This window comes from Trichechus manatus, unplaced genomic scaffold (genome assembly GCF_000243295.1).
Source record: "Trichechus manatus latirostris isolate Lorelei unplaced genomic scaffold, TriManLat1.0 scaffold00100, whole genome shotgun sequence".
Classification (NCBI taxonomy): domain Eukaryota; kingdom Metazoa; phylum Chordata; class Mammalia; order Sirenia; family Trichechidae; genus Trichechus; species Trichechus manatus.
The window spans coordinates 3,370,664-3,397,089 of NW_004444036.1; the positions used below are offsets into that span (position 1 = coordinate 3,370,664).

The 26,426-nt window shown below is 46.0% G+C and overlaps 1 protein-coding gene across 7 annotated transcripts in view; it reads right to left on the reverse strand.

Annotated features, from left to right (window-relative positions):
- Nucleotides 1–8,414: 8,414 nt before the first annotated feature.
- The window catches only part of SH3KBP1 (SH3 domain containing kinase binding protein 1), a 407,394-nt gene continuing 389,382 nt past the window's right edge, over nucleotides 8,415–26,426 (reverse strand). For 3 of the 7 annotated variants that reach the window (XM_023737264.1, XM_023737265.1, XM_023737262.1), the window contains exons 14-18: nucleotides 26,085–26,194; nucleotides 20,429–20,557; nucleotides 16,250–16,515; nucleotides 10,988–11,051; nucleotides 8,425–10,054 (exon numbers count right to left, since the gene is read on the reverse strand). In XM_023737264.1, the coding sequence (XP_023593032.1) occupies nucleotides 10,013–10,054; nucleotides 10,988–11,051; nucleotides 16,250–16,515; nucleotides 20,429–20,557; nucleotides 26,085–26,194 (611 nt within the window). In that variant the 3' untranslated portion in view covers nucleotides 8,425–10,012. Of the gene's footprint in view, nucleotides 10,055–10,987; nucleotides 11,052–16,249; nucleotides 16,516–20,428; nucleotides 20,558–26,084; nucleotides 26,195–26,426 lie in introns of all 7 variants that reach the window. The other 4 variants (XM_023737269.1, XM_023737268.1, XM_023737267.1 and 1 more) reach the window with 4 other exon arrangements.

Here is a 26,426-nt window from a genome sequence, read left to right on the forward strand (position 1 = left end):
ATGAAACCCCATTCCTTCCTCTTCCCCCTCCCTCGCGCCTCGTTGTTGTTGTTGTTAGGTGCCCTTGAGTTGGTTCCAGCTCATAGTGACCCTATAGGACAGAGTAGAACTGCCCCAAAGGGTTTCCAGGGAGCAGCTGGTGGATCTGAACTGCCAACCTTTTGGTTAACAACTGAGCTCTTAACCACTGTGCCACCAGGGTTCCCCTAGCCCCTGGTAACCACTAATAAAGCATTTGCCTGTTCTAGATCTTTCCTATAAGCGGGATCATACAATATTTGTCCCCTTTGTTTCTGACTTATTTCACTCAGCATAATGTTTTCAAGGTTCATCCTTGTCACATGTATCAAAACTTCGTCTTTCTTTATGGTGGAATAATATTCCATTGTATTTATATACCACATTTTGTCTATCCATCCGTTGATGGGCATAGGGATTGCTTCCACCTCTGGCTATTATGAACAATGCTGCAATGAACACTGGTGTGCAAATATCTGTTTGAGTCCTTGTTTTCAATTCTTCAGGGTCTATACCTAGCACTGGGATTGCTGGGTCATATGGTAGTTCTACGTTTAACTTTTTGACGAACCACCAAACTGTTTTCCACAGACGCTGCACCATTTTACATTCTCACTAGCAATGTATGAGACTTCTAATTTCTCCACATCTTGGCCAACACTTGTTATTTTCTGTTTTCCGGTCACGGCCACCCTTGTGGGTGTGAAGTGGTACCTCACTGTGGTTGTCATTTGCATGTCCCTGATGAGGGTTATCATTTGCATGTCCCCACCAGCATCTTTTCAGGGGCTTATTGACTATTTGTGTATCTTCTTTAGTGAGATGTCTATTCAAGTCCTTGTCCATTTTTAATTAGGTTATTTGCTTTTTATTACAGAGTTTGAGTTCTTTATATATTCTAGATACAAGTTCCTTATCAGATATATGATTTGCAAATATTTTCTCCCATTTTGTGGGTTATCTTTTCACCTTGCTATAGGCAGGATAAGATTGACTTTCTAGAACAACACTTTAGCTTCTTCAGGTTTCCGTAGTAATGCAGCCCAACCCCCTGAAAGAAAACAGAAACTGCCTGTATACATCCTTGAAGAAGCCTTGCCCTAAGTCCAGCCCTGGTAGGATTAGGAACTCCGTAAGTGGCATCCCATGTGCCCCCTCTTTTGTGACCAATAAATGGGCGACGGGCTCTTAGAAAATCTCTACAAACACATAGACTGGAGTTGGCAAGAGGAAGAGCTGGGGTAAAGGTCCAATACCTCTGTTCTAGGACATTTTTAATATGATGCTATAAGAGGGACTACACTGCATAATAATTTTCCTAAATGTGCCTGTTCACTTGAGATCATTCTAGTGCCGGGCGCAGCCTTCAGACAGGCAAAGATGCTCGTTTCAAAATCACTTGCCAGCATCTGGCTGTTGTCCCCCCGACCCCCTCCCCATCTCCCCATCTCCCTTTATTCCCGGGGCCCTGCTGCCTGAGTATAACATACACACACAAAACCCATGACCGCGGAATCGATTCTGACTCATAGCGACCCTATAGGACAGAGTAGAACTGTCCCATAGGGTTTCCAAGGCTGTAATCTTTATGCAAGCAGACTGCCACATCCTTCTCCCACTGAGCAGCTGGTGAGTTTGAACTGCTGACCTTTCGGCTTACAGCCAACGCCTTAACCACTGCGCCACCAGGCTCCTTCAGTACAACACACAAGGGTTGTGAATTCTGCCTTGAATAAGTATCCTCCTCCTGCAAACACAAGCCCTGCTGAATAAAGAGCCCAGCATTTACCCAGCTAAGGAGCACCTTCCCCGCAGTTGGCACACACAGCCTGACTTCTCATTGTCTCCAGTAATTCTCACACCTGACATTTCCCTTGCCTCTTCCCCCAATGTCCCCACTACCTCCCCCGAGCCCCACTGGTGAAAAAAATTGCAAAATGTTGGATTAGTCTTTTCTGTTTAGTTGAACAATTGTTCTATTCTTACCCTGGCCTTGCCTCTTACTAAGCACATGTCCTGGAAACCACTTGGTCCATAATGCAGAGACACAGGGGTTGCCGGATTCAATTTGCTACTATTTATTGAAGATTTTTTTTTTTGTTTTTTGTTTTCCATCTAGGTCCATGAGGAACATGGATCTGTTGTTTTCATTTTTTGTACTGTCTTTACCTTGTTTTGGCATCGGAGTAATACTAGCCTCATAAAACGAGTTGAGAAATGTTCTGTCCTATTCTATTTTTGGAGCCTGGTGGTGCAGTGGTTAAGCGTTTAGCTGCTAACCAAAAGGTCAGCAGTTCGAATCCACTAGCCGTTCCTTGGAAACCCTATGGGGCAGTTCTACTTTGTCCTGTAGAGTCGCTATGAGTTGGAATTGACTCGACAGCAATGGGTTTGGTTTTTTTGGTTATTCTATTTTCTGGAATACTGTGTAAAATTGCTGTTAACTTCTTTAAATATCTGGTAGAATTCTCCAGAGAAACCATCTGGATCTGGGTATTTCTTTTTCAGGGGCTTTTTAACTACAAATTCAATTTCTCTAATGGCTATAGAACTATACAGATGCTCTATTTTATCTTGGTTGAGTTTTGGTAGCTTGTGGTTTTCAAGGAATTAGTCCATTTCTTCTAAGATGCTGAATTTATGATTGTAAAGCTGTTCATAGTATTCCCTCATCCTTTAAATGGCTGCAGGATCTGTAGTGATAACCCTGTTTCATTCTGATTTGGTGATTTATGTCTTTTCTCTTTTTATCTCTGTCAGTCTTGCTATGTATTCAAGTAGTATAAATATTCAGGTCTACTGATAAGTCCATCAAAGCATTCATTTCTGTTACTGTGTTTTTTATTTCTAGCATTTCCACTTGATTTTTTTTTTATAATTTCCACCTCTTCTGAAATTAACTATCTGATCTTGCGCATTGTCTATCTTTTCCATTAGACCCTTCAACATAGTAATTTTAGTTATTTAAAATTCCCTGATAATTCCAACAGCTGTGTCATATCTGCATCTGGTTCTGATGATTGCTTTGTCTTTTCCGACTGATTTTTCTCGTCTTTTGGCATGCCTTATTTTTTGTTGAAAATCACACATTTTGTATACGCAGTAGATGCCGAGGTAAATAAGGCTTTAGTGTGGGAATTTATGTTAATCTAGCCAGGAGGTGGGTTGTGTTGTGGTTTGTTGCTCCTATGGTTATCAGTGTTGATGGTTGTTGCTGCTATGGGCATCAGAGACTCTGAATTCCTCTAGTGAGCCTTTTTGTCCCTCTTGGCTTTGGGGCTTCCTTTTGAGCTGTTTTCCAGAAAGAGCCTGTCTCTTGCAGTGCTCTCTGCTCTAATCCACTGTTGTTCTCAGTGGAGGCTTGTTAGTGTGCAGGTGGTGGTGGGGGGTGTCTCTAATATTCTCACTCTCTGGAGTCACAGCAGGCCTGTGTCTTGGGGTGTAGCCTTCACAAGTGCTTCTGCCCCTCTTCCTGGCTAAGACTCTCCCCTATTGCCGTCCCTCACCTGCAGCAAGAATCCACCAGTGTTGTCAGTCTACAAACTTGAGGACCTTTCCTATGCAGAGTAAGGCTTTTTTTTTTTTTTTGAAATAGATGAGACAGGGGGGCTGGGGCTGGGGTTGGGGGTGCTCCCTTCCCCAGCTGTAATGGTATTTCGCCAGTGCCCTCAGATGATGTCCTTCTCCTGGAGATGAAGCCTTTAGCTCCTTAAGGGAGAAGGGTCTGAGTGGATTTCTCTCTGATTCCTGTTCTCTCCCGCAGCCAGCACCGTGTGTTTTCCCTGGATTTTCCCCCATCCTCCTTGGGACAGCCAGGCGGGATTCCTAGAGGAAAAGCCTGTGGCCAGGAGTTTCGTACTCTGCAGCTAGCCCACACTTGGCCTCGGGCAATTTGTCCAGTTTTCTACTGAGTCTGGCAGCTTCTGCAGCTAAGCAAATGCTCGGGTCCTGTGTCTCTCTCCAGATTTCGAAATGGCCGTTTGCTCTGTGAAAGCAGTTCTCTGTTCATTTCCAGTCTGTCCAAATTTTTTCTTGTTATAAGGGTGGGAAGGAGGCTTTTTCAGCTCTCTACATTTCTGAGTAGACTGCAAGTCCTATTCATTTTGACCCATGAAAATGTCAATTTCATATGATTCAACCTAACAGACTATGGAATCGTTTCTGGATATTGTACCTTGTTTTGTTGCAGCCACAGTCCAGTCAGAGATCTCTGGAGAAGAGACGTGGGGGTTACCGTACACACAACTCACTTGGAGTGAGTTGATCTGCCCTTCATGATGGTTCTCAAACTTGAGCCTGTATCAGAATGACCCAGAGGCCTTGGGGAAACACAGCATGCTGGACCCCAGCTCTAGAATGTCTGATTCAGTAGATTGGGGCCGAGCCCATGAATTTGCATTTCTACCAAGTTTCCAGGCTGCTGCTGGTCCCAGCATCACCCTGTGGGAATCACTGCCCTAGGGCATGTCTTGGAGGCCAGGACTCATCTACATCTCTGCTTATTTATCACTTCCTCACCCAACCTCAAAGTGTCAAGAGTGTCAACAATATGCCCACCCTTGAAAACATCCTTTCTCCAGAGTGAATCTAAGAAAAAAATCACCCTTGAAAACATCCTTTCTCCAGAGTGAATCTAAGAAATAATGCTTCCTGTCTTAAAAACAGAGGTGGCCAAGGTTTTTTAATAGTGGATGACAGTCTCAGACATAATGGTTTATCGAGAGCCACAGGGATGCAGGACGTACTGAGGGTCTGGGTGTTGGCTGAGACCCACACAGTACAAATGAGGCGCCTCTGAAGGCTTCCTTCAGATCAGTTTTCTCTTGTCATGAATCCTCTCTAATGCTCGTTTTGTGCCGGAATTTTAGTAAAGGTAAGACTAGGCTGCTCAAATTTACAGAATAAATTCCATTTGCCATCAATCACAATTACCAATCCATCTATTCAGTCAAGAAATACTTATCCAGTGCTTACTATCTATCTGGCAATGTTCTAGATGCTGGGGATACAGCAGTGAAGACAACAAAGTCACTACCTTCATGGTGGTTCATTCTAGGGAGGGGACACAGAAAACAGCCAAGTGTATACATAGGGTGTCAGCCGGTGAGATAATAGAAGCAGGGTGCAGATATGGGGAGTGTGGGGGTGGCTGCAGGCTAGGGTTGCTCTCATATGGGGGGTTATGGAAGGCCTCTCTGATGAGGTGTCATTTGAGCAGAGGCTAGAAGGAAGGAATCCAGACCTGACACCCACCTGAGGTTTAGGTGAATACGATTTAGGGGCAGATAGGTGGTTAGTCGCTATTGTATGCTAATGTTAATTCAAATGAATGTTAACTCATGCAAAGATTCTTTTTCCCACACTTTGACTTGGTAAATCCACTTCAAGGAATTATCTTAAGGGCCAATCAGAAATCGGACATGGGTTTCTGCTCAACTAGGTTTATCACAGCTTTATTTAAAACAAAAAAATTGTAGTTAACCTAAAACGCCCTTCCTCCTCCGACCTCCCCACTCTCAATCTAGATTGCCCACCTCTCCTCTGTGATTGCAAAGCATCCCGTGCCTATCCCAGGGGGATGGGCGGGCATTTCCTACAGGTGTTCAATCTCTATCCATCTACTTCCCTTCAATATTCAATAGCAGAGCTTCAGTCCCTGGCAAACTCTTGGCTCTCTCTGATTGAAACTAAGAAGTAATCAGGAAGCTTGAATAGAATCTCTTCCATTCTTCCTAAGATACCTCTGCTTTTCTTTTGGGGAATAACCTTGGAAATGTTATTGGTTTCTTTTGTGGCTTTTCTATTTGGCTTCAGGATGGCCTGGGCAGCTTGGTTAGTTTAAAAAATGGTTTGGTAACGCTTGAAAACTCTTTAATTAATAAAAACTATAGTGAAAATTTGCATTTCTGGGGCACCTTCCCACCAAATTGCTCAAAGCTTGCCAGCAAATATCTGCGTTCGTTTTCTGGAGAACTAGTCATGTTCTATAAGGGAAGCATTCAAGACTTAACTGACATTGTTATATCTGCCAAATTTAATTAAACCCGTTGCCATTTAAAGAGAGCCCTGGTGGCACAACGGTTAAGAGCTCAGCTGCTAACCGAAAGGTTGGTGGTTCAAACCCACCCAGCAGCTCTGCTGCAGAAAAACCTGGCAATCTACTCCCGTAAAGATTACAGCCTAGAAAATCCTAGGCGGGCAGTTCTACTCTGTCACATGGGGTCGCTTTGAGTCTAAATCGTCTCAGTGGCACCTAACAACAACAGAAGCCATTTAAATAGTTCTGTGAAGCTGGTTCTCTAGGAACTCAGCTCTTCATCGGCTCAGTTTTTTTCTTTTCCTACTTTTCCTCAGAAAATTCTAGATACAATTTAATAGACCACCTTGTTCTATTGTTTGATGGAAATAACACCTATTGCTCCACTAAGAAAAAGGAATTGCCCATCTTATTGTGAATTCCAAATTCTCAAGCATGAGAAGCACACACAGTTGTTTGTGGTCAATTAAAAAGGCATGAAATAAAACCACCTCTCGGGGACCTGCATCTACTTCACGGATTCTTTTTGGCTCCAGGAGCCACCTTCTGCTCCACGTGTTAGGAACCAAGCTTTGGTGACCTTAGGCACAGAACTAGGAAACGCATGAAAGGTTCACCCCCTTAAGAGATGTGACCCCTTTCTCTTTCCTTACATCACTGACAAACATTAATTTCTGGTTGGGAAAGAATTTTCTCGGCCTTGGCCATTGTGTTCCTTCATGAGAACTAATTTTGGGAACAGGCCACAGCACCTTCTTCCTCCCTGGGCTTTGGTCCTAAACTTCAAGCCCTCCCTCTGTGGGACACTCCAATCAGCCATGCTGGACACCCGTCACCCACGCGGTCACTGCTTTGTTACAGTTCTCATTTGTACAAAACCAAAGAGGAAAGCTTTTCACCCAGCACTCTTGGTGCTGAAACATCTTGACATTAATTTGTGCTAAAATAACTAGAGGGCTAAAACCTAATCTAATACAAAAAAGGGGCAATGTTGACCTCAGGTTACAATGCAAAGGACTTTGTGGAACCTGGGGATTATTTTTATATAGACCCTGGCAACTATGAGCAATAAATTATATACCCTGCGGTTTTCCCATGAGAGCTGGTTATGAAAGGAAATAAAACCCCACCATTAGTAACAAAGACACACATGGATGATAGACACAGACTGTCTTTATGGCAGAAACATACACTTGAGTATGCTCCCCAAAGGCCTGTGCATGAATAAAGGTGGCTTTATACAATTATTCGAATAGTGATAATTTAATGATTTTTACGTTAAAAATTTTTATACCTCACTAGCACTTTCTGCTGAAATATGAATATAAAGTTGAACAATTTAAAAAATGGAATTCACATCCGCAGCTTTTAATGGATTATTTCTGCTCACGTGGCAAAGATGGGTGAGAAGGGCACTATATTCCGTGTCTTCTAAAGACACTTCTGCAAGAGTAATCAAATTGTGTAAAACGGAGAAAAATGGTTTATATTCCAAGAAATCATTTCTCTTGGACCATGACAACTTTGAGCAAAAATATTTTCACAAAATTTCATTTTAATCATCTTCTTTACAAAGCACAATACTTAAGACTTTTCTAAATACAACATTAGAAAATGAAGCAAAAAAATAATCTCCAAGAGCTGCCTGGTAGAGTCCATGCTGAATGCAAAATAATTTTTTAAAAAGTGATACTTCCAAGCTTTTCCATATTCTTGACGGGTCCCTTTTGCAAAGTAAACAGTAAAGATAGAAGCTGTTCAGGCAGCTCGTACAGTTCCAAGATGCATAATCCTCTGGCTGGTGAGCCTCGGAGGCAGTAATGAAGCTGGACACACCAACTTCTCCTTCTAGAATGGCTTCTCCCTCTCCACGTACAAAGGAAGCCAATGGCCACTAAGAGGGGATGACACCAGCCCTCTATGTTGCATGTCGCCAGTGCCCAACGAGGGCACTCCAACCCCTCAATCTATTAACAATCCTACTCGGTATACACATTATACAAAACTATATTGTTAGAGATTTTCACAACCTGTAAATGAGAAATCCAAACGTCAAAGACTCCAATCCGCATTCCTCGGTTAGGTGGTGAGAAATCTCTGAAGGCTTCAAGTTTCACATAAAAATACTTCAAATGGTCAAGGGCAAGGGAATGTTTGACAATGCCCAGGGAAACTTGGCATTCTTGGCCCCAAGCCCAATGAGGCCAAGGCTGCTGAAAAAGGTAGTCTAGCCAGGCCTGGGACCCGAGGGTGTGAGGTTGCTTTCTTTACACATTCCCTTCCCTTAAGTGTCTCAGCCCAGAAGACCAGGGCCGGTCTGGTAGCACTCTGCAAAGCCTCGGAGAGAAGCAACAGCCTCCAGCGGGCATGCATAGTAGGTGGATGTGTAGCAGGTGGATGTAGTAGGCAAGAGGAAGGTGGGGAAAGGGAGGGAGGAAGAGAAAAGAGACATTGATTTGTAATACTTCAATGATCAATAACATGGGGTGACTTCTTTTTTGTATCGTTCCTTCTGTGTTAACCAATTCCTATTCTTTGCAGTTGTGCAAATTTATTGATGTTTAGTAGTTTCACTATAAAACTCTGGAAATAGACAAAGCAGCTTTTTAGAAACACATGAAAACATCTTTGGGGGCCATTAAGGGATACCCCCAGCTCCCAACAATCTTGCAATACAGTATGCCCCTTACTTTTGGCTAAGGATGAGCAAACAATTACACAGTCTAAGGCTGAACTGTTCATTTGCTACAAAGATAAAGCCGACAAACACGGGGTTCCTTGGGAAGGAGAAAGCAATTCCATAAATGCAAAAAAGAGCCCAGGGCTACACGTCAACACGACCCTCCCCCCACTCTCTCTGACCTGAGGAAGGGGTTACAAAAGCAAGGCAAAGGACATTCTGTGGCTACAGTTTGAAGGATGACACACACAGATAACCCAGTGCAGGAAATAACACAACTTTCCCCCCTGGTGTTCATTTGCATTTTACTTTATTTATTTTTGCTTTAATAATGCATATTCTGTTCACGCAAAAGGTGCAAAGGACAGGAGGCAGGGGTTTAACTTGGCGGGTGAAAAATCAAGCAGGGGTGACATTTCTAGTTTCATGAACAACCAAAAACCAGGAGAACTTAAAAAGTCACAGCCGGTACCACCCAGCACTCCCAACTTCACAGCTGTCTCCTCTTCGGACCTTTGGCGATGGTGAGGGAAGCTTTGAAGACAGTGGCCTCTAGTGGACTTTATTAAGTGGCTAAATAAACTTTTTTTTTGGATCATGGTAGCTGCATCACAAAAGCTCCAATCCAGAGGGTGATAAAAAGAAGGCACAAATCATTGCAAACACCAGATTTTCTCTTTCTCTTTTTGTAAATATACCATCATAGAGAAGCTAAAATTTATCTGAGGGTGGTGGGCTTTGTTGGCAAGGGGGAAGGGATGGGTTGGACCTAAAATTGCATATGTAATAGAATCCTAACTGGGGACACAAAGCGAGGCAGCTTGCAGCCTGAAGCAAAAGAAGGGGACACTCACTCCTGACTCGTGTGTAGTACAAACACTGGAGGGGTCTGTGACAAAACACGATTAAAAAATCAAAAATTATAAAGCTTGTAAACGAAGAATCGGAAATTACATTTTATTCATGGAAAATATCATCAAAATAGTACCACTATGGACTAAACTGCCTGAGTTTTCATTTCGTGTGAGATCTCAAGGTAGAAAAGCCTTTAGCACAATTTGCTCTGTCGAAGTGCCAGACCCAGGGCTATGCCATGGGAAAGATTCTCCTCTTGGATGGAATTTGTGTTGTGCTATCAAGACTTGTGTGCTAATCTTTCAAACAGGGACATGTGGAGGCAAACCTTTCATCTTTTGGCACGAGGTTATTTTGGCTGGGGTGGAAAATTTGAGTCTCCGACTCAGGATGAATAATGCAACGTTTCATTGATCAAGTATTTATTTTGATTGAAGAGCTTTCTTGATGTCATTAACTTCCATCTATAAAGGAAAAAGAACCACACAAAGTCACATGGAGTTGGCGGGCTTTCTACACTCTGAAAGATAATCAACCTGGTTGATTAAAAGAATCAGCCTGGCAATTTTACAGGGGAAATGAGGTCTGGAAGAGGAGTCCGTCACAATGCGAGCAATGGCCCATGCCTAAAGAACACGCACATAGACTCCATGCGCCACGAAACGGTGGTTATTTTCACTCTCAGGCTACCAATATCCAAAGTTTGTCAAAAGCAGCCATGAGTCCAGTTTCCTGGCCAGAGGAAATGCCGGACCATCTGGCAGTGTTAGGCTGGGCCCAGGGTGTCTGTCTGTACCCACAAAGTGATGACGAGCAGGTCTCATCCTTTCTTTAAGCGGATGGTTCCCACTCACCCCCAAGGGCGCCAAGCGCATCAACGTGGAACTCCCGCACACACTGCCATTTGGTAAACAGAGGTGCATCAGAGATGAGAGGGGGACAGAGCTCTGATGTCCTGGCAGGACTGACATGCCATCGGGGAGAAATAAAGAGCTGACGAGCAAGTGTGGACAGCTGTGGTCCCTGGAGTCCCAGTGACCACATGGCAGAAGACAGCTGGCCACAGGGCCTCCCCAGTGCCATGCCTTCTAGCACTTACTATAATGACGCCTCCTGGAAACTGGCAGAACTTTCCACAGAGCAGATGTTTAAGATAAATCCCAAATGAGAAGCCCAATTGAGGGAAGGTTTATGAATGTCTCCCTTTCCCAAGACTTCCTGGATCCCAGAAAGGATATGAAGTGATCCTACACAATCCTAAGAAAACTGTCACAGGAAACGTGTCTAAATCTACACAGAAATAACAATCATTTATCTTCAAATTAAAGCCCTGGCGCTGGCCCCGCCCCCAACCGAGCCTCTCGGCCTCATGGGCCGCAGGACTCTGAGGGACCCACCTGCAACCGAAGCCGTATTTTCTTCTCTTCATCTAACTCCGACAATAACTGCTTAATCTCTCGTCTGAAAAGCAAACGGCAATGAAATTAAACCAAAGCCCAGACTTCCCTCGTGAGAGATAAGAAGTCTTTCATTATCACTGCAAAATAAATCTGATCCTTTTACAAAGAAAAAGTGGACAAAACATTATTTAGTTTTTGCATTATTGTTGCTTAAAATTTGTTGCTGGTAGAAATGCTTGCCATTATTTCTTGGCTCCCAAAATATGCTGCCATAAAATGACAGGTATGGAAATGGCCTTTGAGACGCCTTAGTTCAAGCCTTCCCTTTTAGATGGGGAAAGTGAGGCCCAGTGACTAGACTCCGGGTGTCCAGGCTCATATTCTGTTGTCTTCCCTCTCACTATCCCTTTCAGAATCGCTGGGCTTTAAATGCACTTACAGAATAAATTTCATTTCCTTTATTGTCACAGTTTTATATTAAGAAAAGGCTACTGGTATGTTTTCACTGACTCTCGCAAAATCCTACAAATACCCTAAAACTTGGAGGTAAAATAATTGAAGTAACGATGTTTGACAACCATGTCGTAGAGAAAGTGGACGGAGTTAAGCTACACAGTCTAATGCCCTTCCCCATAGTAAATAACGAAGCGGCACAAAAGCAATCATTTCCCAATCTGAGGGCTCTATACTTCAGACGCTGCAATCATTCAAACATCGTCAGAGAAGAGGTTCTCCATTTTAAGATATTAAACACTCCATTTTACAAGTAGATTTTTGCAAACAGGGGTTAGAAAATCAAGAAGCCAAGCCTGCAGAAGGAGCACAGTAAACAAGGTAGACGTTCTAGGACATTCGCTCTCTCAGATGAGCGCCGTGATGGTCCCTATGCTTGGCCCAGCGCCCCGGCACTGGCACTGCTGTTGACACGATGGGTGATCAACAGGAATCAGTTGCGACCCATTACTGCACTTAGTCAAGCACACATTATGCACCAAGATCTCCGCGGGCACCACTTAGGGTGTAGAAAAGCAGCAGCAGATGACTTCTTGGGCAAGCCTCACGGTCCCAGGGAAACTACAGCAGGCAAAGCCCAAGTCATCCAGTTGTGGGGAGGGAACTGGGGAAGGTGGTCCCGAGAAAAGTCACTAAGTCTTGAATACCAAAAATGGGCAGAAGTGTATGAAGAGGAAGGAAGATGGGGAAAGCGATGGAGAAGAGCCAGGGGGGAGAGCCGGCACGCTGGGGGAGGGCACAGAGGCCGTGCACACTTGAGGTGAAGGCTGAAAGTGACACCAAGAGCTAAGGTGGGAGCCTGGTGGGGGCCCAATGACCCTAGGCTAGGGAAGGCAGGCCTTGGACGAGGGGCGACCAAGAGGTGTTGACTAAAGACACTGGTTGGGGCAGGATGATCCTGGTCAACTACGTGCAGGCTTCATAGTGGTCATAGTAGCACCAGTGGTTCTGAGCTCAGAGGCAGGCTCAGGCCATCTTAGATGTGCAAATTCCAGTCACCTCTCAGAGGATCAGAGGCTGGGGTCAAAAGGGCTGAAGCCCTGGATTCAGGCCCATCTGAGCCAAATGATGGTCCTGTTTGCCCACTAGTGGGCAAAGGGAAGCAAGAGGGTGCCAGCTAGATGAGGTCAGAGCTGCAGGCAAAACAATGGCCCCCACCCAGACACCACCTTGGGAATGAGCACTGCTCTTTCCCATAGGCCCTGAGGACGTCGTCAGGGTGTGTGGCTCAGAGCCGCTCTCTGGCCTGAGGTCGTGCCCACAGGGCACCAGGAAATGGGCAATAATGACACTAACAACAGCAGCCTCCAAGCATGAGTCCTGACTTGGGCCAGGCCTGGTCACATCCTTTCTACTCATTGTTGACAACGTTGACAATCACCCTGCACATGGCAGGAAAGCCCTAGTTACCCCACTTTCCACAGGAGGCACCCAGGGGTCACAGAGGCTAAATGATTTGCTTCAGGTGGATGACTGATTAGCATCAGAGTCAAGAGTCTGCACCCAGATGTATCAAACGGTGCAGGCCTCTGCTACTTTGTGCATTTGCAGATTCCATTCCTGTGTGAAGGGCTGGCATGGGTCTCATCACCACGCTAACAACCTGCACGAGGTGCTTACAAACGTCCCAGAGCTGTCAATACGTAAGAGAGTAAGTAAGAATTCTACCAGAACTTGGGAACAGAAAGTGCCCTTAAATTTAAAGGCAGATGAAGCTGAAGAGCTCCTTGACGCCACTTGCTGAGAGGGTCAAGTCCCTTCCTCAACCCCCGAGATTGGGGTGATGTGTCAGACAAGCCAGCCCTTCTGCACAACCAGTGGGATTAAGGATGGTGCTCTAGAATCTACAAAGGCAGGTGATAGGCCTGAGGGCTGGGAGGAGTGGGGAGTGGGAAAAAGAAGGTGGAACGCAGGGCAAGATGGGAGGAAGGTGAGAGAGACGTGGTGGGGAGTGAGGAGGGTAAGACAGGGAGAGGAGGAAGAAAAATCCAGCAGCAATGAAGAATTTCCGGAAAGGACAAAAAGCTTAGGTTGGTGTGGCAGGCGCCCCCTGGGCTGGGTAGGGTAGTCTTAGTAATAGCTAGCCATGTGGCAAGAGAACACTTGGGGCCACACAGTGTCCTCAGGCTTTATGAGTGGGAACTTGCTGAGTGCTCCCAAGAACCCCATGAGGGGGTATTATCTCAGAGTTAAAAAAACCAACCAACCAACCAAACCCATTGCCATAGAGTTGATTCCAACTCAAAGCTACCCCACAGGACAGAGTAGAACTGCCCCATAGGGTTTCCAAGGCTGTAATCTTTACAGAAGCAGACTGCCACATCTTTCTCTCACAGAGCGGTTGGTGGGTTTGAACAGCCAACCTTCTGGTTAGCAGCAGAGCACTTAACCACTGCACCACCAGGGCTCCTTATCTGAGGGTTAAAGATGAGAAAATGGAGATGGGGAGGGCTTAAGTGACTGGCCCAAGGACACATGGCTAGTGAGTGGCCAGGGTGGGATTCAAACTCCAGCCATCTGGCGGAACCTGTGTTTTAACCACTCACCAACCTGCTACATAGCTCAGGCCTGTGAGGCACAGGGCTGGCCTGGGCTCGGAACCCTCTGAAGCCAGAGATGTGCCTTAGGCAGCTGGCAACACACTGGTGGCCTGGCTCAAACAGCCCAAGATGGAGTAAGATTCAGGGGCTGCTTAACCCCAACCCCTCTGGAAGCTCGGCAGCCCAGGAAGGAAGGCCACATAAGCAGTGACTAGCACTCTGTCAGCAGGAGACGTGTTGGTGGCCACTGTTTTCTTCAGGTAGGACATATGGGGTGGAGGCTGCATATCCCCACTGCTGTCGACGCTTTCTCTCACCAACACCTGTCCCTGGTGAAATCCCCTAAGACCCAGAGTCACATTCCCCCCAGCATAACAAAATTTTGACAAGGAAGCAGTTTGGCCTGGTGGGTGGTGCTCTAAACTGGAGGTCAAGAGGCCTGCGTAGGAGCCTCAGCTTTGCCTCCAAGATGCTGTGAGGCCCCTTCTGGGCCTCAGCATCCCCATTTCTGAGGGCCCGGCTCCCTCTGACCATCTGTGCCAACTTTCTGTTGGCCGTGTTCTCCTCTGTATGCCATTCGGACTGTGACTTCATTGAGGGCAGGAACTGTGTCTCCTGTGGCCTGAGTGTCACCCCAGCATGGTGTCCACCTTGCTCCTGAATTAACTTACCTCTGGTGTTGCCCTAGAGGTGGGTTTTTCAAAGTATGTTCCTGTACCACATGCGTCAGCCTTATGTGAAGGGCCCAGTGTTAAAATGCTGAGTTCTAGGCCCTGCCTCAGCCCTCCTGGATCTGACTCTCAGAGGCCCCGAACCTGACTCCCAAACAGGCTGCCCTATTCGAAAGTCTGAGAACCAGTGTCCTGGGACATTGTGGGGCTGTAGGGTCATTGTCTTGGCAAGGGACATATGTGGACACGGATGGGGCCTTTGGGTACCCAAACCTGTAACGGAACTGTGGGCTTTAAGAAGACATAAGTTAGGGGCAGGCTGGCTGGCCCCGGGTGGTTCTCTCTAATATCATCCTGCTGGTTCTGGATATTTATCTGATGAATCCCTTCTAGGTAGGGGGTAAGTCCAAGAGGCCTTGGTTTCATATGATACCTCCCAGCCTGAGTGGAACAGAACCGCTTAGAGTCACATTCCTCAAACTGCGTTCCGTGGAATGCCAGTCCTCAGATGCTCTAGAGAAAAGGGTCCCATGATTAAGCACATTTGAGAAACACTGCGTAGTCGATTCCCCTCCAACCTCCTCATAGACAGTGAAGGCTCTGAGCAGTCCTTCTGAGAAGAAACAAACTTTGGTTAACCCAGTTATTCCCCCAAAGTGTCTGACCACAAAACACTTCAGGGCCCCTCAGCCCCAAGAGGGGAGGCAGGGGACCAGGACTTCTGCCCAGCCCCAGCTCCTGCCACTGCCCCTGGCCACCTCATGATCTAAGACTGCCCCACATGGCCCTGAATCTGCCCTTGCTGTTCCCTCCATCTGGCGGGCCACTTGGCAGTCCTAGTTCATCTTTCAAAATCCTCCTAAGGAAACACCTCCTTAACATGCCTCGCCTGATTCCCTCAAGCTAAGAGAGCCCCAAACTCTGCGAGCCTCAGTTTACCTAAGATAAGGGCCTCCCTGCTTCTGATTCTTTTACCAGTGTCATCACTGCACATGACATTCTGTGTGACACCTATTTTGGTACGTTTTTGTTTACAGGTCTTTCTCCCCACCTCTTTCGGGGGAGAGTGCATGTGTGTAGGCATGAACAGAGAAACTCCCTCCCAGTCTCACGGTTAGAACATCTTGCCAAGTGTAAAGTCTTCGGTTTAAAGATGCCCTATGCCTTTTTCATGCAATATGGCCCCTAAATGCAAGCCAATTAGTTCATCTGGCAGCTAACTGAAGCAACTACAATTTTGCTGATACTGGTGGGAAAACTGGCTGTTGAATGTACTGCAAAATGGTGCATGTGAACATTGTTTCATGGGTGACATAAGGGATTTTTCTTTTAGCATCCTGCTGAGAGCACCAGGCCTGGGAACTGCCTCACCCCTGCACACGCCCTTCGTGCCCACAGTAGGTCCAGTGTAAACACGGAGTTGTGCTCAGTGAAGCCTCTCGGTGCCCACCCCAGCCCTCCACCATAGGGAGGCCCCGAGCCCCTCCGGGAGGCTCGGGATTAGCCCAGGCAGGAAGAAAGGGACCCCAACTTACTTCTGCTGGTCCTTCATGGTCTCGATGATGCTCCTCAGCTCACGGACCTGTGTCCTCAGCTCCTCCACGGCCGCCTGGCTGCTAGCCGCAGGCTCCACCTTTGGTTTTCCTTCCGTGCCAAACAGAGACGGGGAGTTGGCTCTGTGTCCGGCTGTTCCCAAAGAGGATGAGAGGGGGGAGGGTGCCGCCGCGGACAGTGGGGCTGGCCCACCACCTGCAGCCATGGCCCCCGGCTTGGGCGGCAAGGAAGCTTTGTTGTCGGACACCTGTGACGAGGGAGGAGAGAGGGTCAGAACTAGGAAGGCACGTGCTGGGTCCCCTGTCCTGGGGAGCAAACCCTCCCCGCCGCTCTCCACAACCCCTCCTCACTCTTTCCTTCCTCCGCAGACACCAAAGGGCCCGCCTGGGGCAGGCAACCCCCCTTCAAATGCCTTCTTCCACGTATTTTACGTTTAACCACCTTTTTGGACAGGTAGTTACTAACCAGTTCAATGTACATGCACAGAGCCCAGCTACGTGTCAGGCTCCCCAAACCCAGAAGTGAGCAAGACATTCTCCTGGCTCTCAAGGAGCTCAGAACCCAGCAAAGTGCAGGCAGGCAGGCAGACTGACAGACAGACATTACACTGCAGATGAGGGAGAAAACCACACAGGAGGAGGGAGCCAGGCAGAAAGGGGCCAGCCATCCCGGAGGAGGACTAGGAGAGGGCCAGCAGAAGGAGGGATGGTTGGAGACGGACGTTCCAGGAGGAGGGAACACCAGCGGCAGAGGCCTAGAGACTGGAGAACAAACTGCATTTCTGGAAGCAGGTGGTTTAGCAGGGCTGGAATGTAAGAGGGGCGGGACAGAGGTGGGGTGGGTGGTAGAAGGGGCTTGCTGACAGGTTAAAAAGATTGTGTGTCAAGCTAGATGGCGCCGGCTGGAGAAGGGCCTTGCACTTGGCAGGGAGACTAGCTGGGAGACTCTGTAACAATGAACAACAGAAATGGTGAGGGTTGGACCTAGGCAGCGGCCAAGGGGATGGAGAGAAGACAGCTTTGAGAGATGCGGGTGGCAGGCTCATCCACGAGGGTGCCGGGCACTGCTCCGGGTACCTGCTGGGGAAATCGCCAGGAGAGGTAGAAGCCAGGGGGATGGATAATAGAGAAGCAGAAGAGAAGAGGCCCAATGATGGGGCCCTGGGGAATCTCCAACTTTAGAGGTGGGGAAAGCGCAGTGAGAGAGGAAGAAGCAAGACCAGAAGAGGAGTCTGAGTTATCGGAGCCTCCTGGAGAAGATTCCAGAAAGAAAAAGTGGTTGAATAAGTGGGTCAAGGGTGCTGAGAGTAAAACTGGGGGAGTCCATTTGGTGGAGCAATGGGGACAGAAACCTGACAATGGCAGGCCTGTGCCTGATGGGAGGCGAGGGGTGTGGCCTGCAAGTTTAGGGCTCTCTTTCCAGAAACTTGGCTAAGGAAGAGAGGGGAGAGAGAGGGTACCCATACAGAAGCCTCAGGAGGAGACAGAATTGAGGAGGGGTTTTGTTTGCTTTCAAAGATGATATGCTCAGAGAAAGAGCCAATGGAGGGCCAGGCTGAAGACAGAGGGGACAGGAAGGGGAGGACTGATGGAGGACTATTCTGAGGGTGCCAGGAAGGCACAGGCTGAGGGACGGTCACAGGGCCAGGGGCAGGAGGGAACAGAGGCACCCGGCAGGCCCAGGGGAGGACGTGGGAGGGGAGTTGGCAGGCAAGAGAGGAGGAGGGAAAGCAGTGGGCCAGGATGGGTGAGTGGATTCCCGCCTTCTCTTCTGTCTTGTCTCTGTGTGAGTGACAGGAAGTTGAAGCTGGTGGTAAAGCTTGGCATCAGCCAGTGCCTAGCCAGCCACCCCTGGGCAGGAGCCAAGAAGGGGCTGGGCTGGCACTGTGAGGAGGGAGAGCGGATTCGGGCTGTGCTAGAGGGAGAGGCCGGGCAGATGGGACATCGTTTGCAGACTCTCTGCTTGCCTGCCTGCTGCCTGCTTTTTCTCTGCCAAGTTACCATTGAGGAAAGCGCTCTCTGCAATCCAGCCATGCGGTGCCTCCATGTTAGTAGGAGAGTCCAAGGGAAGAGGAATTGACATTGACATTGGAGGATCCTGGTCACAGGCCTGACATCGTGGGCTAGACAATTCAAGTGAGGATCAACAGGCCCACACATTTTTACTGAGCAGGAAAACTGAGGCTTCGAGAGGTGGCTGAGTAAACCCCCAAGACTCATAACTAAGAACTGGCAGAACAAAGGGGGTTCAGTCCCTTCCTCCATCAGCCAGACCCCTTCTGCCCAGTGTGACTGTGGCTGCTGGCGTCTGGAGATACACACTCCCCTGTTCCTATTTCCTTTGCTTATTTCCTACTCCTGGGGTCCTGCTTTTCCTGATTCCCACCCTGCATCCTTCTGTACCTGTCCCAACCCACCAATTCCCTTACACTGATATAATTCCAGGGACTTCTCGAATCAACAATTCTCTTAGCATTTCCTACAGGACTCACTCTCCAGGCCCTGTGCAGCTTTTATAAGGCCTTGAAGAGTATAGGCCACCACACTCCCTGATCAAATTAGTTCAAATGGAATTTCTAGACACAAAGAAGAACATGATAGGACAACTCTGGGGAAGTAAAATAGGCTACTAGGATATCTACCAAACCAAATCCGTTGCCATCGAGTCGATTCCGACTCATAGCAACCCTACAGGACAGAGTAGAACTGCCCCACAGAGTTTCCAAGAAGTGGCTGGTGTGTCTGAATTGCCAACCTTTTGGTGAGCTGCTGAACACCTAACCACAGTGCCACCAAAGCTCCAATAATAGGATAACCCAAAACCAAACCCATTGCCATTGTGGCAGTTCCAACTCATGGCGACCCTATAGGACAGAGCAGAACTGCCCCATAGTATTTCCAAGGAGCGGTGGATGGATTCGAACTGCTGACCTTTTGGTTAGCAGTCGAACATTTAACCGCAGGCACCACCAGTGCTAATAGGATAGAATTGTGCAGATCAGAACTGTGAAAAACTGTTGTCCACCAGTAGGTGTCACTATAGACACACCCCAGGGACATCAGAGAACACAACTGTAGGTACTTCTGAGTCACCAGAAAGCACTGGTCTAAACCAAATTTCTGCAAATGAATCCTTTGATAAAGGAAGAATTCAGTTGTGTGAAAAATTACAATTGATCAGTTTAAAAGGATCATTATTTCTGCTTACTGTATCATATTTTTAAGAAAATCCATACCTGTAAATTCTTAAATCTATGAGAAGGAAAACCCCACATAATCTTTGATTTCTTTTTAAGTCTTGCTTCAAATGCCTTAAAAAATGGCTCTAGTTTTCTGCTTTTAGACAGAAAAAGACATTGCTAATGCTTATAGAAAATAATTCCAATTGACTGGGTTTCCTTAATACAAAAAAATGGAATTTTAAAATCTTGTTTCATACTCATAGGAAGAAGAGAACTTGTGCAGGGTGCACTTCCGAAGCTGTACAGAGTAGCTAAACAATGTTTTCTTTCTTTCTCACAAACCAATAACTTAAAATAGCTTTACCATTCCCTAGGCATGCAGTGAAATTAAAATGCTTTCAGACTATAAATGTATCCTGAAGTACAAATCCAAATCAGCTTTTCTTCAAGAGACCCCATTCATTATTTGCATTTACTAATTGCCCACTATAATTTCTGACACTGCCAGCTTTGAACATAAAAGTCAAGATCTGCGGGCAGAGGGCACATTATATGATATACTCTTTCTAGGCACCTGTAGGCTTTTAAAGTTGTTTTGGCTGCTGGTGATGGAGGTGGCGGCGGTGGTGTGCATGTGTGTGTACCGGCATTTGTGTATGTGTGTTTGACAGTATGAAGAGAAGTTGAGCCAGAGGAGAAAACGATGTGGGAAATAAACAACTGAACTTATATCTCAGGGATCCTGCCAGCTGTAGAGGCTTTGTAACATGCCACAAGGATTTTGATGACTAAAGTCATGACTGTCACTAAAGAATGACAAATGCCTGCACTTTCTGCCCATCCTTGTTTGGTTTACAATGTATACCTCCATATGGGAATGGATGGAAATGAAAGGAAGAGAAGAGGGTATAGTAATTACATTTCTTCAAAGCCTGTCTTTAAAGCCTGCACGGACACCTAGCTGTGGCTGGTCACTCACTTGGGATATGGTAACAGTCTTTGACGTTTTCTTTGATGCGTCTGCTCCTCTGTGCGCAAGTGAAACGTGTTCCTCTTTGTCGTCTTCTGGACTTGGAGAGTCAAATATATCAGGGCTTGAGAGGGATGACTGGATAAGGCCGAAAGAAAATGTGGTCAGAATTACACCTTAGCTGATGGGAGCTTTCGTTAGTATAATGCTGTATACTTTTCAAAGCACTTCTCGATGCTTCTGTTTTGTTTCCTCAGTATAATACTGGGAGGCAGAAAGTGTGTGGATATTTATTTACTGGAGATAGTTGCACAGCTGGTTAGTGGTAGAACTGGGACTAAGAACCAAGGTTTCCTAAACCAGGGATCTTTCCACGGCTCTCTGGACTCTTTCTACTGATGCCCATCAATTAATACATCCATTTCATCATCCACCCTCCCTTGTTCCCTCCCTCCCTCCTTTCTATAAATATCCGCTACCGTGTGCCAGGCACTATGCACGGTACTGTAGACTGAATGGTGCACGTCACACACAGTCCTGCCATCCCAGGGCTGACGGTCCAGTGGGGAAGGACAGACAGGTCAACAAGAGGCTGCCTCTAGCTGTCCTCTACTCCATCCCCTCAGGATCATGAAATCTGCCGCCTACTGAAGGGCCCTAAAAGGACTTGTCTGAGGGGAACCTGTTTTCAGGGGAAAGGGACCAACAGGCCTGCTGCCCAGTATCCGCAGCCGAGAAAACAGGTTTACCTGCCAGCACAGCAAGCTCATGTCTCATCTGGCACCTGCTGCTAAATCTCTGCCCTCATTACTGCTGACAATCAATATCCATTCTGGATTCTATATTTGCTGAGGTATATTCACAAAATAGCATCTTGCTGGTAAAATAGGGGGGTAACATCACTACACTCTCTGCCTCACTGTGAAGATCAAATAAGCTGGATGAACGTGAGACAATTCACTGGAATTCACTTAGTCATAAATGGTTATTGTACTAGAATGTTCCTATTTTAGGACAAAGCAGATGAAAGTAAGCGTTCCCATAGCAAGGATTCTTTCTTTTTCCTAAATTTTATCTATATTGTTGCTGTTGTTGAGAATACACACAGCAAAACACACACCAATTCAACAGTTTCTACATGTACCATTTAGTGACACTGATTACATTCTTCGAGTTGTGCAACCATTCTCACTCTCCCTTTCGGAGCTGTTCCTCTGTCATTAACATAAACTCACTGCTCCCTAAGGTTCCTATCTAATCTTTCGAGTTACTGTTGTCAATTTGATTCCATATAGAGCATTAAAAGAGCATAATGCTCAAGACAGACTTCTTTTTACTAGTTAAGCTAAACTATTGTTCAGTTTTAAGAAGACTTCAGGGAATATTTTTGGTTTAAGGTTTAAAGATTAACCCAGGGCAATAGTTTTGGGGGCTCATCCACCCTCCATGGCTCCAGAAAGTCTGGAGTCCATGAGAATTTGAAATTCTGTTCTGCACTTTCCCCCTTTTGATCAGGATTTTTCTATGGAATCTTGATCAAAATGTTCACTAATGGCAGCTGGGCACCATCTAGTCCTTCTAGTCTCAGGGAAAAGGAGGCAGTTGTTCATGCAGATAATTAGCTACACATCCCATATCCTTCTCCTATTCCTGACTTTCCTTCTTCCTCTGTTGCTCCATGTGAATAGAGACCAATTGTTGTGCCTTAGATGGCTGCTTGCATGCTTTTAAGACCCCAGGCACTACTCAACGAACTAGGAGGTAGAACAGAAGCACTAAACACGTTATTAGGTCAGTTAACTGGGATGTCCCATGAAACCATGACCCTAAACCTCCAAACCAAGGAACCAAATCCCATGAGGTGTTTGGTTGTACATAAGCAGCCTCGGAAGCTATTCTTTTTTTTGTTGTTGTTGTTGTAAGTATATCTATCACACAACTTCGCAAGGATTCTTTTTACACAAAGAATCTTCCAGAGATATCTTTGGGTGAGCTCATATTCAGCCTCATCTCTTTGCCTTCTACCCCCATGGTAGAAGGATAGTTCCATTTAGAATCACCACTCAGCAACATAAGAAAACCATCACATCTACTGATACTGTTTGTTTTGTTCTATTTACTTACTAAGGCATGAATCTAATGCATTTTAGGGAATTTCTTAAGCAAAGTTTTAAATTTAAGAGGTCTTGTTTGAAAAGAAACAATTTTTGATGGTTACAAGGGAGGGGAGGGGTGAGGATGGAAAAACACTAAATAGACAATAGGTAAGTGGTAACTTTGGTGAAGCGTAAAACTGTACACAGTACTGGGGAAGCCAGCACAACTTGTACAAGGCAAGGTTGTGGAAGCGCCATAGACACATCCAAACTCCCTGGGGGAACAAATTACTGGGCTGAGGGCTGTGGGGACCATGGTCTCGGGGAACATCTAGCTCAATTGGCATAACACAGTTTATAAAGAAAATGTTCTACCTTCTACTGTGGTGAGTAGCGTCTAGGGTCTTAAAAGCTTGTGAGCAGCCACCTAAGATACTCCACCGGTCTCACCCCATCTGGAGCAAGGGAGAATGAAGAAAACCAAAGACATAAGGGAAAGATTAGTCCAAAGGACTAATGGACCACATCTACCACAGCCTCCACCAGACTGAGTCCAACACAACTAGATGGTGCCCGACTACCACCACCGACTGCTCTGACAGGGATCACAATAGAGGGTCCCAGACAGAGCTGAAGAAAAATGTAGAAGAAAATTTTAACTCACAAAAAAAGATCAGACTTACTGGCCTGACAGAGGAGAAACCCTGAGAGTATGGCCCCCAGACACTCTTTTAGCTCAGTAAGGAAGTCACTCCTGAGATTCACCCTTCAGTCAAAGATCAGACAGGCCTATAAAACAAAATGAGACTTAAGGGGCACACCAGCCCAGGGACAAGGACTAGAAGGCAGGAGGGGACAGGAAAGCTGGTAATAGGGAACCCAAGGTAGAGAAAGGGAGAGTGTTGACATGTCGTGGGGTTGGTAACCAATGTTACAAAACAATATGTGTACTAAGTGTTTAATGAGAAGCTAGTTTGTTCTGTAAACCTTTATCTAAAGTACAATTAAAAAAAAGAAAGAGGTCTTGTTTGTTAATCTTCATTTAATCTGAAAATCCAATTACCTAGAATACCCTCCCCCTCAAGCTTTCCTATTAATCTAGGTTTAACTGCTTAACTATCTTGCAAAGCCGGAATCATTTCGAGATTCTACTCCAAAAGCCAGTTTACTCCTATACAACCTACGGTTCATGAGTTGCCAATCACAGCTTGCTCTTTGAATCCTATAAACGTAAATAGCTCTAAACTAGGGTGAAAGGCCACCAGCTGGGGAATCATGACTGGTGCATTTCCTCAATCATTTTCCCCAGTGGCCTTTTATGAAATATGCCCATGTCTACTAATCCCATTTTGCTATGAAAACCTATAGGTGCTAGATGCAAAAAGAGTAAATATGAACTCAACGTACACATCCATATGGGAATGGATGGAAATGAAGGGAAGAGAGTGTAGTAATTATATTTCTTCAAAGCATAAATGTATCCTGTTGTCTTAAGTCTGCAAATACAATTGCTTCATATAAAGTCCCAAGCTTCAAGTCACTGTGCTATAAGCTTCCGACAGGTAGGGACTATGGACATATCACTCGCAGTTGTAGCCTTGGTGCCTGGCACAGTGCTGAGCATATAGCAGATAGTGTCAATAAATACTTGTCGAACGAATAAAAGAACAAACAAACTTGTGTGAAGACAAGATGCCTTTACTGCATTCCCCCAAATACACAGGAACTACCAGACACGGGATATATGGGCCAAGGGTGGGTTAAACAAACAAACAAAAAATCAAACCTGTTGCCATTGAGTTGATTCTGACTCACAGTGACCCTACAGGACAGAGTACAACCGCTCCATAGGCCTTCCAAGGCTACAATCTTTATGGAAGCAGACTGCCACATCTTTCTCCCTCGGAGTGGCTAGCTGGTTAGAATTACTGATCTTTCAGTTAGCAGCTAAGTGCTTAAGCACTTCACCATCAGAACTCCTTAAGGGTGAGGTAGGGGGTAGTAATTTGAACCTTTCTGCATTTGATTCTGGAAACCTCAAGGCTCTTTCAACCTTGAAAAGTTAGGAAGAATTTGGAAGGAAAACAAAAATGATGAAGGATTTATACAGAAGATGTAGGAGGTAGGATTAAAAATCTAAATATGGAGGTACTAAGAAGCAATTAAATACGCTGTGTCTACATGAGGGGTGTTGCGGGGGGTGTGAAGACGCGAGAGGGGAGAGAAGGTGGTGCTGACACAGAGCTCTATATAAGGATGAAAAAGGACACCACTTTTTCAAGTCCTTCTCCCAAAAAGCTGTCAATACATGATGAAGTTTCTTTCATACAAGAGGAAAAGTAGAACAACTCAAATCACGCTTTCGGACTCAGCAGGTAGGAGAGGAGAGGTTCAAAGGCAGTGGCATTCTTTTGCTTCTAACTGATGACACCTCAGATGGGATCAGGGCTGAGGTGAAAAGAGAAAGTGCCCCTGGGAAACCTGCAAAAGGTTCATTCTTTGGTGCCTTGGGGTGGGGGTCACCAGGCCATACAGCAGTGTGCCCAGCAAGGACGAGGAAGTGGATGTAGCTACTGCTTTGTGAGAGGCAAGCTCAGTCACCTTTGTGGAGGGCCAAGTTTATCTAAGTGAATCATTTTGGAGCAGCACCAAGATTTTTCCAGAATGACATTCACTTTGGTGATGTTGATAATGAAGAATTGGAGACAACATAAATTTCCAATAATAATGCACTAGCTAGATAAACACTCTCATATATTTGTAGGTTAGAACACTAGGCAGCCATTAAATGTGATGTTACAGAAGAATGTGTCATGACTGGGGAGAAAGGGGTGCAAATGAGGTAGGGGGAAGCAAGTTCCAAAACACTGGGTGCTATGTGATTCCATTTTTGAAGAAATAATTTTATATATACAAATAATAATAATAACCCAGTAAGGATTACAGCAAGAGGTTAGCAGTTCTCAGTTCTGGGAGCAGGGTTAGAGGTAACTTACTTTCTTTATGCTTTTTCATTGCCCAAGTGTGGTATGATACATGTGCAACAGGTTTGCAGTAAGAAAAGCAGTTATTAAAAACAAGTCAAACAAAAAACCTCTACGGGCTCCTGGGGGTGCGTGGGGGTCGGTGGAGGGGTGCGCACAGCTGGGGCTTTGGGAGACAGAGGTGCGGCCACTGGCTAGTCCTTTCGAGTGGCAGCTCTTTACTTTAGTCTTGTTTTGTTTACACACCAAACCAGCTTCTCTCTCCTTTTCCACCACAAAATATTGCATTTTTTTCTTACCAGTCTCATGTCAGGTTCAAGTAAGAATCAGTCTGGAAGAAGAGAGAAGGAAATGCGAATAGAGAGCACCTACCTTCCTGGCAGATACACAAAGAACAAATAATAGAAAGGAAGCTGCTCGATTCAAGAAAGCGCTTCAATCACTTTTGGCCGCTGTATAGCTCATGCCCTCCCTCTCTCGGCTGTCCTCAAACCTTCCACTTGCAGAAGGGTCCTTAGCTGAAGTCTTTTAACCCTTCCTGCTCTTGAGCTGTGGAGAAATACAGCGAGAGGAGGAGACACTTACGGACGTGAGGGACTGGGATGGAGGGCGCCTCCCCGTGGCTTTTGGTCGGCTTGTGGTTGGGTGACTGAGTTTCTCAGTAGACGACACCACGGAGTCAAAACCTTCTAGGTCTAAAAGAAAGTAAAACAGAGTTTGAAGAGCAAAAACAGGCAGGAGTGAAGGTTCTTATAATATGTGACAAACACCGCTTTGCCTTAATAATCCTTGACACCTGGAGCACACTTCACCTTTACACTGTTTACACCCCTTGGTCAGTCATTAAACGCCATTCACATGGAATGAAACCATCATTTCCTCCTTGGTTTAACAAGCTAGCAGGGAGGAGAGCGAAACCTGACTTTT